This window comes from Canis lupus, chromosome 33, assembly GCF_003254725.2.
Source record: "Canis lupus dingo isolate Sandy chromosome 33, ASM325472v2, whole genome shotgun sequence".
Taxonomy (NCBI): domain Eukaryota; kingdom Metazoa; phylum Chordata; class Mammalia; order Carnivora; family Canidae; genus Canis; species Canis lupus.
The window spans coordinates 435,008-451,125 of NC_064275.1; the positions used below are offsets into that span (position 1 = coordinate 435,008).

At 34.1% G+C, this 16,118-nt stretch overlaps 1 protein-coding gene and 1 long non-coding RNA gene across 2 annotated transcripts in view; both read left to right on the plus strand.

Annotated features, from left to right (window-relative positions):
- Positions 1-6,921, plus strand: part of LOC112641007 (casein kinase 2 subunit alpha' interacting protein) — a 134,717-nt gene extending 127,796 nt beyond the window's left edge. Inside the window, exon 3 of the mRNA XM_025417912.2 lies at positions 6,776-6,921. Within this exon, the coding sequence (XP_025273697.1) occupies positions 6,776-6,868 (93 nt within the window). The 3' untranslated portion in view covers positions 6,869-6,921. The remainder of the gene's footprint in view (positions 1-6,775) is intronic.
- Positions 6,922-7,525: 604 nt separating this feature from the next.
- On the plus strand, positions 7,526-11,968 carry LOC112641451 (uncharacterized). The gene is made up of 5 exons (XR_003124652.2): positions 7,526-7,762; positions 9,153-9,335; positions 10,362-10,418; positions 11,073-11,289; positions 11,422-11,968. It is a non-coding gene; the product is annotated as an uncharacterized LOC112641451 (long non-coding RNA).
- Positions 11,969-16,118: the final 4,150 nt, after the last annotated feature.

Genomic DNA, 16,118 nt, shown 5'->3' on the forward strand with positions numbered 1-16,118 from the left:
GGATGTCATTACAGATCCAGGGTCCTATGTTTCCATGTCATTCCTCAGGGCCACCTTCTGGTCCAACGCGGACACTGGACTTCTAGCCAGTGTGTCTACATTGAAGGCCAGAAGGAGCAGCCAGATGGGAAGATAAAAGTGCTCCTCCTTCCAACTGATTCAACTTCCAACTCTAAGCCAACTTTTTACTCCACATTCTACTCCTTGAGAAACATAATCATATGGTCATGCCTAAGAAAAAGAAGCCTGGGAAATAAAATCACCTACTGGAATATAATTGAAATCCTTTTTAAAAAGAAGGGGAAAGGAGGTACTGGTTGCAAGTATGCATCTCGCCCTACTATATATGACTTCTTGCTTCTGCCTCTACAACCTCACCTTTTATACTAACTTCTTATGGCCGACATTTAAATATATTAAATTCTCTTCTGTCTTAAAATATCTATAACCATATTGCTGGCTTTTAAATCCCAGTGAGACCACCTACTAGCTCTGGGATCCCAGGAAAGTGACTTAATTTCTTCATTCCCCAGTTTCATCACATAAGAATGTAATGGTGATAGGTATGACCTTCTTGAACTGTTAAGAAGGTTAAGTTAATATTTATGATACACTGGGAACATCACCATGGTACATAATATTTGCTATCTTACTCATTTACTTATATTTAATTTTTTTGTCTGGGTACAGTTGGCACACAGTGTCATGTTAATTCTAGGTGTATGGCATAAAGAATCACCATCTCTATGCCTTATGCTAGCCTCGCCACATGTGTCACTCCCACCTGTCACCAAGTAACACTATTATAATATCATTGACTATATTTCTATGCTGTGCGTGTTATTCCATTACTGGAAATCTGTGCCTCCCACTCTCCTTCAAACATTTTGTCCATTCTGCCTCCCTCCTCCCCTCTGGCAACCATCCGTTCATTCTCTGCATTTATAGGTCTGATTCTACTTTTGGTTTGTTTATTCATTTACTTTTTTTTTTTGATTCCACATATGCATTAAATCATATGGTATTTGTCTTTCTCAGTCTGACTTATTTCACTTGCTGTAATGCCCCCCAGGTCCCTCCATGTTGTTGTTAATGGCAAGACCTCACCCTTTATTGTGGCTGCTATGTTATGGATACTGATGCTGCTGATAGCATTTGGATTCACCATTAACCATCCAGTCCACTCAGAATGTGATCTGAATTCTGGGTCTAACAGGGAGCATGCCAGCAGAAGGAGTGTGGCTCCTGTGTTCCTCTTCACCTCAGGTGACATGTTTACCTGCTCCTAGGTTTAGCATCTACTCTCCTTCAAGCTACTTTAAGACTAAATTCATACATTTTTCTCTATCTCTGTTTTTGTCAGTCAGCAAAAACATGGAGTCCTCTTATCCTGGGTTCTCTAAAACACCATAACCAAAAATCTTCATCGTATCTGACCCAGCTCCATACCCAACCTATTGCCCACTGTACAAATCCTTATATGGCACCACTGGAATCAAGTTTCATCATTAGCAAACTCCCTTCAATTTGCAAGCTCTTCTATGAGTATTTTCTTAATATCCCTGTTTTAAGTGAGATTCCCTCTGTTGTGAGAACATTTATCTGGCAGAAGATTTTCAAGAAGTGACTATTTTTTCAAACCTCAGGTACACGACATGAGATTGAGGTTATTCCTACTCCGTATTGTTCCACCCACCCACACCATTATCATTAAATATTTTGTAAAGCTATGGTGAAGTCTTTCATATAATCACTTAATAGCTTTCTGTTGTCACCATTTGATGGCGTCTAGACAATTATTTCTAATCTTTCAAAGAATTTGACAAATATTTAACAGACCTCTTTAAGAATAGAAGTTCGCCATTTTCCCAGGTGACTTCAGCACTCAAGTGATTTACCCATTTTCTCGTGTAGCTCTTACTTCCAGAGTCATCCACGTTTATTTCCTTTCAATCTCTTACTCCATCTATCTCTCAAAGTATCTTTAGCATTTCATTCTGGCCACAAACTTCTCCCAGAATGTGTTTATCAAAATATATGTGTTTAATTTTTATTGCAGACAACTTCTATTCCATTGATTTTTTTCTCTTTATCCTAATACATTGGCCTTATCCTTTTTATTTTCTTGTGATTCAGCTTAGATTAATTAGTTATTATTCAAAGAATTCTTTTTCCAGCATCACCAACTTTCTTGACTGTTTTAATTACATTCACTTGGCAAAATCTGAGCCCTGGAAGAACCAACCACCCAATTTCTCTGCACCTGAACCCAAGTGGTTAAGCAACACAGCAAGATATAACCAAATTAGGTCTTTTGGTTTCACTATCAATTCTTGGTCACTTCCCTTAAGTGAGTCCTTCAACACTGCTCAGAAATATTACTGTATGTCTTTGAAAAACATACATCCTCCTTTTTAATTTAATCCCTTTTCAAACCTTTTCCATTATACCAAAACTTCTGATCTCCCCATCTTCCGTGCTCAGTGTTGATAATTCGCCTATGAATCACCGAAAAAGAGAATCTCTTAGAGGGGATCTCCTTCAACTTCATGATAAGAAACATAAAAAAAAAAAAAGACTTATTTGTGTCCATATTTTGTGCTTCTTCCTGCTATTGACAAGACAATGCCCTCCTCTTATCTAAGAGTGATGCTTCCACTGTATTTGGCATCTCAACTTTGTTGCAGGAAATTCACACAAAAAATTACACTTTCTTTCTTCAAATATTCTAATGTTTAGAATATATTGGATCCTTCATTTCTACTCTTTCTTGCTAATCTAAATATTTAAATTTTTTTCCTAAAAAATATTTGTTTCTATGCACTATCTCCATTTCCTCACTTTCAAACTACTTGGCCTGTTCTAATCTGATACCTCATTATTGCTCTGTGCTCAATTAGCTGTTGATTAGGTCTTGTATCTTCTTTTAACACAACTAGCCCTTTTTTTGTCTATTTAACTTTCTGGCAGGTCCTTCATCATTTCTTGTCTAGTCTCAGTGACTATCCAACTTTATTTTTTTTAAAGATTTTATTTCTTCATTCATCACACACACACACACACACACACACACACACACACACACACAGAGGCAGAGGGAGAAGCAGGCTCCATGAAGGAAGCCCGATGTGGGACTCGATCCCAGGACTCCGGGATCACACCCTGAGCCAAAGGCAGACGCTCAACCGCTGAGCCACCCAGGCGTCCCAGCCTCTATCCAACTTTAAATGTTGGCATTTCTTGAGGCTGTTTTCTTAGGAAATTTCTCACTTTACATTATTTCCCTTGTCATCTTATTTAAACCCATCATTTAAACCACATTGTCAAAGTTAACTCACAAATATATGTTTTAAATAGATTTGCAGACATCAACATCTCTGAGTTCTAGAGCTGTTCCTTTAACAACTGGACAACTACTAGAGAACTTGTCTTAGTTTAAAGCCAGCCTATATTTCATATGTGCAATATCAAACCCCTGATCACCTTCTGTCTTAGTCAGCTTTGTCCACTAAAATGAAATACCAGAGATTGGGTGGCTTAAACAACAGAATTTCTTTTCACAGTTTTAGAGGCTGTAAAGACCAAGAACAAGGTGCCACCAAAGGTGATTTCAACCTGAGGTCTTTTCTCTTGGCTTATAGGCAGCTGCCATCTCAGTTTGCGTTGAAATGGCCTTTCTTCACTGTGTGCTTGTAGAATGAGAGAGAAAAAGAGAGGGAGAGAAATTTCTCTCTTTTCCTCTTTTTATAATACCACTAATCCTATTGGATTAGGGCCCTACCCTTATGACCTCATTTAACCTTAATTATGTTATTATAGGCCCTCTCCAAATATAGTCCCATTGGGTTTAGGGTTTCAACATATGAATTGAGAAGGGGCACCGTTTAGTACATAGCACTTCCCTATTTGCAAACTTGCGTATTGAACAATGCATGAAGCAGAGGGCAATTTGACATAATATGCTATACGAAATATATCCATAAAACCAAAACCCTGCCAAAAATTTGAATATTACCAGCATCTCAGATACCCCATTGGCCTCTTCTCAATCCAATCACCATCCTCCCAAAGGAAACTACCACCTATTACTCTTGCTATAGGTAGTTTTCCCTATGTTCAGATTTTTTTCTATCTGGCTTTATTTTTCTCAAAATTGTGTTCATTAGATTGATCCATGTTGTTGATGTAATTATTTTATTTAATGGTGATGTTTAGTAATTCACCATTAAAAGAAATAAAATGGCCTAGGTATAAATTTGCCTTTATTGTATGCCTTGGTCAGTATTTTCCATCCACTCACCTATACATTATTGATTTTATGATAGTAGCCATGTCTAATTTTACTTATTTTTGCCCCAAGATCCTGTTATTTTTATTGACCCATGGTTGACCCTTGATGAGTTATTTGGCAAATGAAGAATCAATTAGCTATCTTGGACAGATACAATCCATGTCTGTAGCTTCTATTATCAGACCCATATTTGTTCCCATCTACTTAGAATCTTCCTCTTGCCAAATTAGAAGGAAACTCCATGAAAAGGGGTGAAGATGTCTTTCAAAACTATAGAGTTGCATCCATTCTCTAGTTGGGTATCTGCTTAGGCAAAGGCCTAAAGATCAGACTATTCTATGTGAGCAGGAGAGAACAGAATTAGAGAGGTGTCACAGGGCCCAGAGACAGACATCCTGTGTAGCAGCCCACATTCTCACCATTCGCTGAGGCTAGCATGTGAGACTTTCTTCAGGATCAAGGAATACAACCAAGATATCCAACTTGACTCCCCATAACTGTACTCCACAATACAGTGCTACTTAGTGTGTAAAGGAAACCTAGCAGATAATACACAACTGAGTGTAGCAAAAAAGGTTGAGTCCCATTTGGGGTTGCCTAAGGGTCCAGATAACTCACAAATGAAATAACCACTTCTTTTGGTTGCCTGACCTTCATAGATGGTATTGATGGGCAGGTCAGAGTTCAAGAAGCAATAATGACCAGCACGGAAGGTAAAAAATAATACTGCAGTTCTGGAAAGTATAGTCTTTTTTTTTTTAATTTAAAGATTTTATTTATTTATTTGAGAGAGAGAATGACAGAGAGAGTGAGTGCTTGCCCAACAGTGGTGGGGGGGGGGGGACATAGGGGGAGGGAAGAGGAGATGGAGAGAGAATCTCTAGCAGACTGTGCTGAGTTGAAATTTTTCAATAAACCAGTTATGTTGCCATGTACTTTAGATTTTGAAAAATACTATTATATGCCTTCTCATTTGATCTTCGAAACAATCTAGTAAAGTGGGTTGGTACATAGAATAAAATAGTCGGTTAGTATTGATGTCATTGGGCCAGTTATGTGGGCTAGGTAGAGTTTTGTTCTGTTGAGGCCATTGTGAGATGTCAAAATCTTCCAAAGAAAACATGTTTTTATCATAGACTGCTATCATAGCCTTTTGAAATATATTTGAGATATATTGAGCATTTGGTGAATATATACTACTCTTTGATTTCTGCTATTTAGAATCAAAATTGTTTACTTAGTAGCAACTTTATGTCAGTAGCAAGAGCTATTTACCTAGAAACAGATTACCTACAAAATGTTAAAAGACACAAATAATGAAATCAGCCTAGTGCACATATATATGATAAGCAATTTAGCTTTAAATTGTTCCTACAAATGGTCTATGGCCATACCACCCTGAATGTGCCCAATCTCATCTAAATTGTTCCTACAAATGGAGAACTAGAAAACAGTCATTTCTTATTAAAAGAAGGTATGATTAACAGAAAATAAGGTGTTGTATTTATTTCTAGTATCTAGGTCTATAGAGATTATTGTTTCTCCAATCAAGGCAATTCTAAGAATGTTAATCTGATTAAGATGGAATAGAATATAAGTTACAAGTTATTATTTAAAATAAGTTATTATTTTATTCTTATTTATTATTCCATTTATGATTATATTACCAGAGGACCTTATATTTTGAAATTATTTCTCTCTAGATTTTTTAAAACTTTAATTTTCTCTTTTTCCATTAATCGAAACATCAGAACTAATTTTGCAAAAGGTCCAGAAAAAGAAAGCCAGAAATTCAATGTTGGAGTTAGTCTATGAAGTCTTATTATTAAAACATGCATCAGGGTTGTTTTTTTGTTTTTGTTTTTGTTTTCAATACTAAACAAACAAACTAGTATTCCCATGAGTACAGACATGGACCTTATTTTTTATTTTATTTTATTTTATTTTATTTTATTTTATTTTATTTTATTTATTTTATTTTATTTTATTTTTTCAGACATGGACCTTAAAAGTCAGATTCCATTTGGAGAAAAAGTGATTTGATTATTTAATAATGTAGTTTCTTCATTCAACTTTGGCTGATTCCACTGCTTTATCTCTTTACATTAATTCATTTCATGAGGAAACAATTATTTTAATGTATAAAGCTAAAGGGAAAAATAGAAACAGAGAGTTTTCTACTTAGTAAATTCTCAGATCATCAGACTTCATAATCAAAGCACAAGCTTTGCCCAGGCAGGCCAGAGACTGCATCAAGTTTAGAAATATATCAAGAAAAGCAACATAGCTCCTTATGCAAAGATCATCTGTTCATAAACTTCCTTATTTTTTATTGTCTCTGACCTCCCAACTCTGTGTAAGGAGCTCTTTCTGTATGTATATCTTAGAAACAGTACTTCCTCCATTATAGGATTTATCAAACTATATTATAATTTTAAGTTTAGTCTATTATAACTTTCTTACTATATTTTAATTTCCTTACAGGAACAGACTGCTCTACATTGTATTTACAACAAATGTGCACAGATTTTGGCCCAAGCTAAGTTCTCATTTACACATAAAGAGCTGAATGAATAAAGAAATGAAAAGTATTCTAAGAAAATAAGGGAAAATGTTATATGAAAAATAAATTTACTTTTAAGGAAATATTTTTAAAACTCCTCCTCATTTATATTCAAATCCTTGTCCTCGTTATAAACATGAGTAAATATAGAAATTAATTGGAAAACTAAGTTAGGGTGACTGCACATGACAGAAGGAAGAATTTGTACCATAGTAATTTAAATAAAACCAGCAATAGATTTTGGCAAGATTATAGACTTGAGAACAGATGTACGTATTTGAACTCTGGGTTTCTCATATTTTTCTTATTTAATTAATGTCATTAAATCATCATGCTTGTCTTCGCAAGTATTACATTAAATGCCTTAAAATATTGTTAATATTTTTGAAATAAAACAATAAAGTTGAAATTTACTTTATTCACTATTTTGAAATACTAACATTTTAAAAGCCAAAATTTCATTAAATTACAGATACTCTAATGTTGATACAATTTGAACTTTAAAACTCAAATGTAAAAGAGCAGTCAGAAAATTAATGATTAAGACAATAAGGGACATTAATAATTCAATAAATTGAGTTTACTAAGACATTATACTTCCTAATAAAATGAAATTAGATACTATTCAAATAAAAATAATAAAATAAAATGATAAACATGACTTTAAATGGAAGGAATAAAGCATTTTAATTTGATTTTTGTCTTCTAAAACTCATAGAAAACAACAGAAAACAAACAAAAGTAACAGAGAAAAAAATGTGGTCTTCAATGAAACAAAGAAATATCTATAACCTCAGATCCTAAACTATGAAGGATATGTGCCAAATGCATGGAACTTAAGCCAAAATGAGAAAAAAAATATCCAGAATGAGCAGTCTTCTCTTTGGATCTTAAGCTAAAACTTTTTTGTAAGTCTGAAAACTTGAAGGTTTTCCGTTTCTATTTTTCCATTCTTATCCATGAATATTCCTTGAAGTGAGCATGTGTTGGGTTAGAAGAATTTTTGTTAACTTAATCATACCTCCCTCCTACCTTTCATATTATGAGCATCTTGGTCCACTGCATGTGATTATGATTTAAGATTTAAATGTACTTACTTTTTATACAGCATGGCCTTCAAATATAAGCCAATATTTCATCTTGTACTCAAAGAAACAGAGATGTCTTCCAAAGCTTGAGGAAAATTTGGCTCTCTTGGATTTATTGAGAAATGATATATTGGGCTTCCAACCTTCTAAAAGATTTTTCCAGGGCAAAATTTCCTATTCCAGATTTTTACCTTATGGAATCACAAATGATGAGATTCTTCTATAGATAAACTGCTTCCTAATCTAATAAAAATAACAAGAATGCCAAAATATATAAAATTATAGTTTACAATGGGTAGATTTATTAAAACAGAGATTAGAAGAGTTTTGCCCATTCCTATAAAGATCTTAATAGACTTTTTAGTGTTTATATTTTATCTTTATAAAAATCAGTCCAGTGCAAGTTAAAAAAAAAAAGAGTCAATAGAGAAATAACTCTGGAAAGAAACAAGAAATTTTTGACAGTTAAGTATGTAAAAAATACTAGGCAAGCCCAGATGGGTTCACAGATGATCTTTTTCACAATTCCCAGGGATAATCAGAATGTAAATTCTTTGAGATTAGAGGGGTAAAAAAGGAAGCCTTCCAATATACTTTGCACAAAGCTTGAATAACAGTGCTACCAAAACTTGAGAATCATCACATATATCCACTGTACAACTACAGAGCAAGTGATATCGTGTTCAATTACTGATGTAGAAATCTTAAATAAAGGATTTTAAAATCCATAATGCACCAAAGAATTTTATTTATTAATCATAAGACTTGTACTCCAGAAATGCAAGGATGGTTCAGATTAAGGGCATCCATTTATAAATTTGCCATACTAATACATCAAAAGAGAAAAGATATTGTTATCTTAATAGATATTAAGATCATGTAAAATATGTGATAACTCTTTGCAAATAACTCTTAACATGACTAAAAAGGAATAAAAATCTCTTAACCTCAAAACAAAGAAAGCATCCTGCTAATGCTGAAATGCAAAAATTTCAACTGTAATGAGAAATAAAGCAGAGATACGTTCTTTGTTGAATTAAAGATGGCCACACATTTTTTCACTCCACCACTAAGAGATAAAGCTTATTTCTGTTTTTCTGGGTTAGCTCTGTGACTGTTTAGTTAATAGAAGACTGAAGTGACAATATGAGGCTTAAAAATGGCCTCAACGACTTCTGCTTTTGGGGCTTCTGTACTTTGGGGGATGCAGTGGGCAGCCATGTGAGAATACGACTACCCTGCTGAGGAAATCACATGAAGAGATTAAGTGGAGAAATGTGGAGGAAAGGCTTTGCGACTGCATGGGGCAACCATCCCAGCCTGCGAGTGGAGCGCCCAAATGACTCCAGTCCTCACTGTTGTCATCTGACTGCAGCTGCAGGAGAGACCCGAGGTAAGACCAGCAATGAACTGCCCAGTGTATTCATGGCAACTCACAGATATGAAAGATACAGAAATGATCTTTATTTCAAGCCTTTATGATTTGAAATAGACTGTTACAACCTACTTCTACCATTTTCAGCAAAAATCAGCTGAAAAAGAAGTGGTATTTAGAAATTGTTCTTGTAACAAAAAACACATGTTGTATTGGCTTTGGGCCCTAGTTATAGAGTGGAAGTCAGAGGGTCTCAAGAAGACTGTTAGTAGAGGATGGAAGGGACAAAGAAACAATTGTTACTGGAAACTGGGAAAAGGCAACTTGTGATATGAGTTCTAGGAAGTTTGGCATTGAGATCTCCCAATGTAATGTGAAAAACTAGGCATATATTTTAATACATTGCATATAAAACAGCTTGACACTTTTGCAGTCATTTATGAACCTGCCCAGAGTAGTGAAAATTTTGAGTCCCCCGGACAAGCATGGTTGTAGCTGAAGTTGAACAAGGCAACATTCTGCCTTCTTGTTCCAGCTTTCATGTTGTAAGCAGGTGTCCCCTTGGCCTTCTATTTAGTACCACAATTTTCACATTTCTTGCTCTTTTTTGGTGACTTTACTATTTTTTATATGGTCTGAAGCATAGTCTTCCCGTACTGTGTAGTGTTCCCAAGTGCAAGAAATATTTAATATGCCTTATGGAGCAAATGTATATGAGATCAACTTAGTTCAGAAATGAGTTCTAGAACTATCGGCTGTGAGGTCAAGGCTAATACATTACAAAGTACATGGGAGTGTATGTAATAGAAACAGACATGCATCAAAGTTAGGGACTGATTCACTGATGGAGATGTGACTGGAGGCTCAGAGGAACCTGACCCTAAGTGATTCAGTATTTGCTAATTCAGGTTTCATGGGTATTTTATTGAACATAACTACTGTAAATAATGAGAATTGATTTGGATGTGCACACCCATCTGTGGATTGGGGTAAAGAGATTGCCGGGTAGACTGCTGGTAGTGACAATTTACTTCATTTGTTTAGGTATGGGAAAGAAAAGGCAATTTTCAAGCAGACCTAAAAGAAGAATTGAAAACTAAGGTTTGCTTTTTGGAAAATAAAACTGTTTCTTATTCTCATATTCTCTGAACACCAAAAGACTCTTGATATAAGAGACAGTCTCGGGGTAAAAAATCAAATCTATGACACTGAAAATATATTACATATATATGACTTCAGGATCAAAAAAATGAAACTTACAGCTATAAGATTCTCTGGTAACATTTCAGAAGGAATTGAAAAGACATGTGGGTGTCACTTTGATCTCCTGGAGTAGCTTTTAACTGACACACAGGAAATCTGCATAGTTTTTAAGGGAATTATAATTGTATGCTCTGAAGGGGACAAAAGCAAAAGAGGCATTTGAACCAAAAAGTTCTGGAAGCAGGGAGCAGACTGAAAAACTAAGCTACCCAGTTGCTTATATGGGCCATTTCTTGTAAAAATAAATGATAACCCATAGTATAAAGCCAAGAGTCCAGAGTTTAGAACCATTAGTAACAGAGAAACCCTCCCGAGGAGTAAGATTTGGCTCTAATCAAGGGATTGGTTACATAGCTACTTAAATCTCAGAATTACCATGGACCAGCTACTTGTTGTCCCCCAAATTAATTTCTGACTGAAAGTGTATGTTTAGGTTATCATATCTTATCACTGAATGCTGAGTATTTGCAAATAAAACTTTCTTAATTCTAGGATTTTTGGTTAACGAGTATTACTCCCAAGGAGATGGAATTACATTTGGGCCTGATTTAGAGGATTTCTTGAACTTAGCACTTAGGATGAAATCTGTTTGAGTACTGGAAATGTGTTAGTGAACTTTACATGGAAGAGGACTATAAATAACTTGTGAGCCAAGGACTACTGCAAGAAATTAAAGATGACTGTATCTTCTTCACTTCTCCGTTGAGAGGTAAGGTTTACTTCTTTATCCCTGGAATCTGGGTTGTCTCTATGAGTGCTTTACTAATAGAAGAGGGCAGAAGTAATTCTGACCTAGTTCCAGGTGTAAGACTTAAGAAGATCTTGGTTTCTTTCACTTTAGTTCTTTTGGAGAGCTCTGAACTTCCACTTAAGAAGTCTAATTATAGTGCAGAAGAGAATATATATCGAAAGATTATGAGCGGTAGAAAGACCCTGAGAATACATGAAAATAAGAGAAGTTTTGCTGTTACCTACCACGTCCCAACCAGGTTTCCAGATTACTCTTGCTCCACCTGCCATCTGAGAACCACTGCATGGGCAACCTCAAATACGACCTGCCGAAACTTTCCAGGGAAGTCCTGAAAACCCACAGGACTGTGAGAGAAGATAAGTGGTGCTTGTTTTAAGTCACTGAAGTTTGCGGTGGTTTGTTAAATAGCAACAAATAACTGGAACACTATCATCATTATTATTTAATATTGTTTAGAAAATTCTTGCCAATAATAATTGTCAACAGAAAGATAGAACACATATGAGAATGGGAGGAGAATGCAAAATCATTATTCTTATTGCATATGGTATAATTCATGATTGGAAATTCAAGAGAAATGATGTTTGCTAAGCTACTTGTTCTCAAAATTAATATACAAAAATTGTTAGCTTTGCAATTTTATTTTTCTCTCCAACTTTTAATTTAAATTCCAGTTAGTTAACATACAGTGTAATATTAATCTCAGGTGTAGAATTTAGTAATTCATCGCATATACACAACACCCGGTGTTCATCGCAAGTGCCCTCCTTAATCGCCATCACCTATCTAACCCATCCTCCCTCCCACCTCCCCTCTAGTAACCGTGTTGGTTCTCTGTAGTTGAATCTGTTTCTTGGTTTGACTTTCCTTTTTTCTCCCCGTGTTCATTTGTTTTGTTTCTTAAATTCCACATATGAGTGAGACCATATGGTATTTGTCTTTCTCTGATGGACTTATTTCACTTGGCATAACACCATCTAGCTCCATCTATGTTGTTGCAAAAGACAAGATTTCTTCTTTATGGTTGAGTAATATCCCACTGTATGTATACACCACATCTTCTTTATCCATTCATCCAGCTATGGGCACTTGGGCTCTGCTCTCTCCATGATTTGGCTGCTGTTGCTAATGCTGCTGTAAACATCAGGGAACATGTATTCCTTCAAACTAGTGTTTTTGTCTCTTTTTTTGTTAAATACCCAGCAGTGCAATTGCTGCATCATAGGGTAGTTCTTATTCTTAACTTTTTATTTTATTTTATTTTATTATTTTTTTATTATTCTTAGCTTCTTGAGGAACCTCCATACTGTTTTCCAGAGTGGCTGTATCAGCTTGCATTCCCACCCACAGTGCAGGAGGGTTCCCCTTTCTCCACATCCTTGACAAAATCTGTTGTGTCCTGCGTTGTTGATGTCAACATTCTGACTGGTGATATCTCCTTGTAGTTTTGAATTGGTATTTCCCTGACAATCAATGATAATGAGCTTTTTTTCATGTGTCTGTTAGCCATGTATGCCTTCTTTGGAAAAATGTCTGTTCGTATCTTCTGCCCGTTTTTTAACTGGATTATTTGTTTTTTGGGTGTTGAGTTTTATAAGTTCTTTATGTTTTGGATATCAACCCCTTATTGGATATGTCATTTGCAAATATCTTCTCTCGTTTCATTGGTTGCTTCTTAGTTTTATTGCTTGTTTCCTTAGCTGTGCAGAAGCTTTTTATTTTGATAAAGTCTCAATGGTTTGTTTTTGCTTTTGTTTCCCTTGCCTCAGGAGACATTCTCTAGTAAGAAGTTGCTATAGCTGGTTATGTTTTGTGATTTAAACTACAGTTCAGTAATATTTTAGAAGAATGTCATATACTGAAGTAATTTATATATAAAATACATAACAATAAATGATAAATTCAAAATGTTTATATGAAGAAATTTTATAACTTTCTAGATATAAAAGAAGATAATATATTTAACATATGTCTTATTCTTATATAAAAATACTCAATATTTTTAAAGTTTCAATTTTTTATATAGTAATTAGTGGAATGTGATCCACATAAAAATACTAAAAATTTTTCTCAAGTGTGATAAAATTACATTATATTCGTCTGGAAAAACAATTATGAGAAAATATCAAGGAAAATTACTCAAAATAATATTTATGAGAGGCAATTAGGACAACCACATTTTAAAGTACAGCATAAAGCTATAGTAAGTTTTGTGTTGTCAAGGGAAAGGATAATCAATAAGAGACTGAAATACATAGAAAGATATGCCTTATAGTAAATAGTAAAGATATGCCTTATAGTAAATAGTAAATTATAGAAAACATTGATTTCTTTAGTACCTAGTATTGGGACAACTGGCTAACCCAGTAAAACTCTTTCCCTACTTTTCTTTTTAAGCTAAGATAAATTCCAGATGGTTCAGAGATTTAAATATAAAAATGAAATCATAAATGTGTTAAAAAATAGTGCTTTGTTTAAAAATTTCAAATGGAAAGGTCTTTCCGAGTTTAATGTAAAACCTAAGGAAGAGCTTGGTGATATCTTCCAAAATTAAAAATTCACATAACCTTCAACTCAGTGATTCAGTGTTTAGACACTTCTTTCACTGTTAAAATCATGTAAGTAAGCAAAGTATAGCTATGTTTTATAATTTTGAAAAAATATTTTAAAATATTCATATATAATTGTTTTAAATAAGAAGAAATTCAAAATAATATATATGTTTACCATTAGAGGATTAAATGAAGTTTGATTCATCTATATAACTGATTACTAAAAAAAAAAAAATGCCATGATTCCCTATGTTCAGATAGAGAAAGTTATCCATAATATGTTTTTTTTAAAGTCACATGACATTATGTGAAATATCATCCCACATGATCATGGTCCTAGAACATGAGCAATATATTTCTAGAGGGATTAATGAGAAACTGTTTATGACACATTGTTAACAATACATTACTCCTTTTGTGTTTTTATTTTGTTTTACTTTTGAACTCATATTTCTCTCTCTCTAATCATATTACCCTCCTATATATTTCCAACTCCTAAGTATTTAATATACATAAATGCTAAATATTCCTTGTCTTCTTTATTCACACTTAGGTTTTTCATATTCCTACAGATTGATGAATGGACATACTTTATTCTTATTTTATTGTCTCATAGATTTTCATATATGAAAGTTCCACATTTATCTCATCACTTGTCCATCCAACTTCTAATTCTTCACTATTAAAATAATTCAACAAAACTCATCCTCTCTAGCTCTGTGTAATCAAGGCAGGAAAAAAATTAAAGTCAAACATGGGGGCAGAATTACTGGGCTGTAGTGTTTATTCATATCCAATTCAGTTGTTTTCAAACTACTCTAGAACACCTGACTAGTTTCCATTATCTTTGGGGTGTGTAAGGGGGTATTCTCACCAGCTGCTGGTAATAATTCACTTTAAAAGTTTGCCCATCTGATGGTAAAAATAAGCATTTGAAAATTTTTCCTTTTTTGCTTAGACATGATGTTGAGAATCTTCTCATAACTGCTTTTTAGGTTTCCCTTTCTGTGTGTGAATTCCCTAGTAATTTTTTTATTAGATTTCTGTCTTTTTTTGATATCCCAAATATTTGCCTTATATGAATGTTTATGAATATTAAATATATTTACCTTTTCTTTTTTTTAAAGATTTTATTTATTTATTCATGAGAGACACAGAGAAAGAGGCAGAGACACAGGCAGAAGGAGAAACAGGCTCCATGCAGGGAACCCGATGTGGGACTCGATCCCAGGACTCCAGGATCATGCCCTAGACTGAAGGCAGGTGCTAAACTTCTGAGCCACCCAGGGATCCCCATATTTACCTTTTCTATATTGTATTTTGTTGAACAAGAATCTTTCATACTGCAGTAGTAAAATCCATTAATATTTTTATTTGTGGCTTTGAGATTGTTTTGTTATTCTTCTGTCTTTTTAAATTATTAATGGTAGTCACCATCCTAGACATTAGATCTTCAGAACATATTCATCTTATAATGGAAAGTTTATACCCTTTGGTAAAAATCTCCTCATTTTCCCCCACCTCCCAGCCCCTGGCAATCACTACTCTATTCTGTTTGTATGAGTTCACCTTTTTTTTTTTTTTTTTAAGATTTTACATATAAATAAAACCATACAGTATTTGTCTTTCTCTGTCTGGTGTATTTGACTTACCATAATGTCCTTCAATTTGATCCATGTTGTTATAAATGGTATTGAATATATAAAATATTCCTCTATATTTCTCAAAATTTTAATGGAGATTACATTGAATCTATAGATTACTTTGGGTAGTATGAATACTTTAACGTAGAAATTCTTTCAACCTGTGGGGACAATATTTTTTCATTCATTTGTGTTTTCTTCAATTTCTCTCATCAATGTCTTACAGTTTTCAGTATACATGTATTTCACTTCCATGGTTAAATTTATTCCTAGGTATTTATTCTTTTTGATAATATTGAAAATGAGATTGTTTTCTTAATTTCTCATTCCAATAGTTCATTGTTAGGGTATAGAAATGCAACTGATATATGTATTGATTTTGTATCTTGAAACTTTACTTAATTTGTTTATTAGGTCTGAGAGTTTTTTGGTGCTGTCTTTAGGATTTTATGTATACAAGATCATGTCCTCAGCAAACAGAGATGATTTTACTTCATTTTCAGTCTGAATGCCTTTTATTTCTTTCTCTTGCCTAATTGTTCTGACTAGGACTTCCAATATGATGTTGAATACAAACGGTGAGAGTGGACAT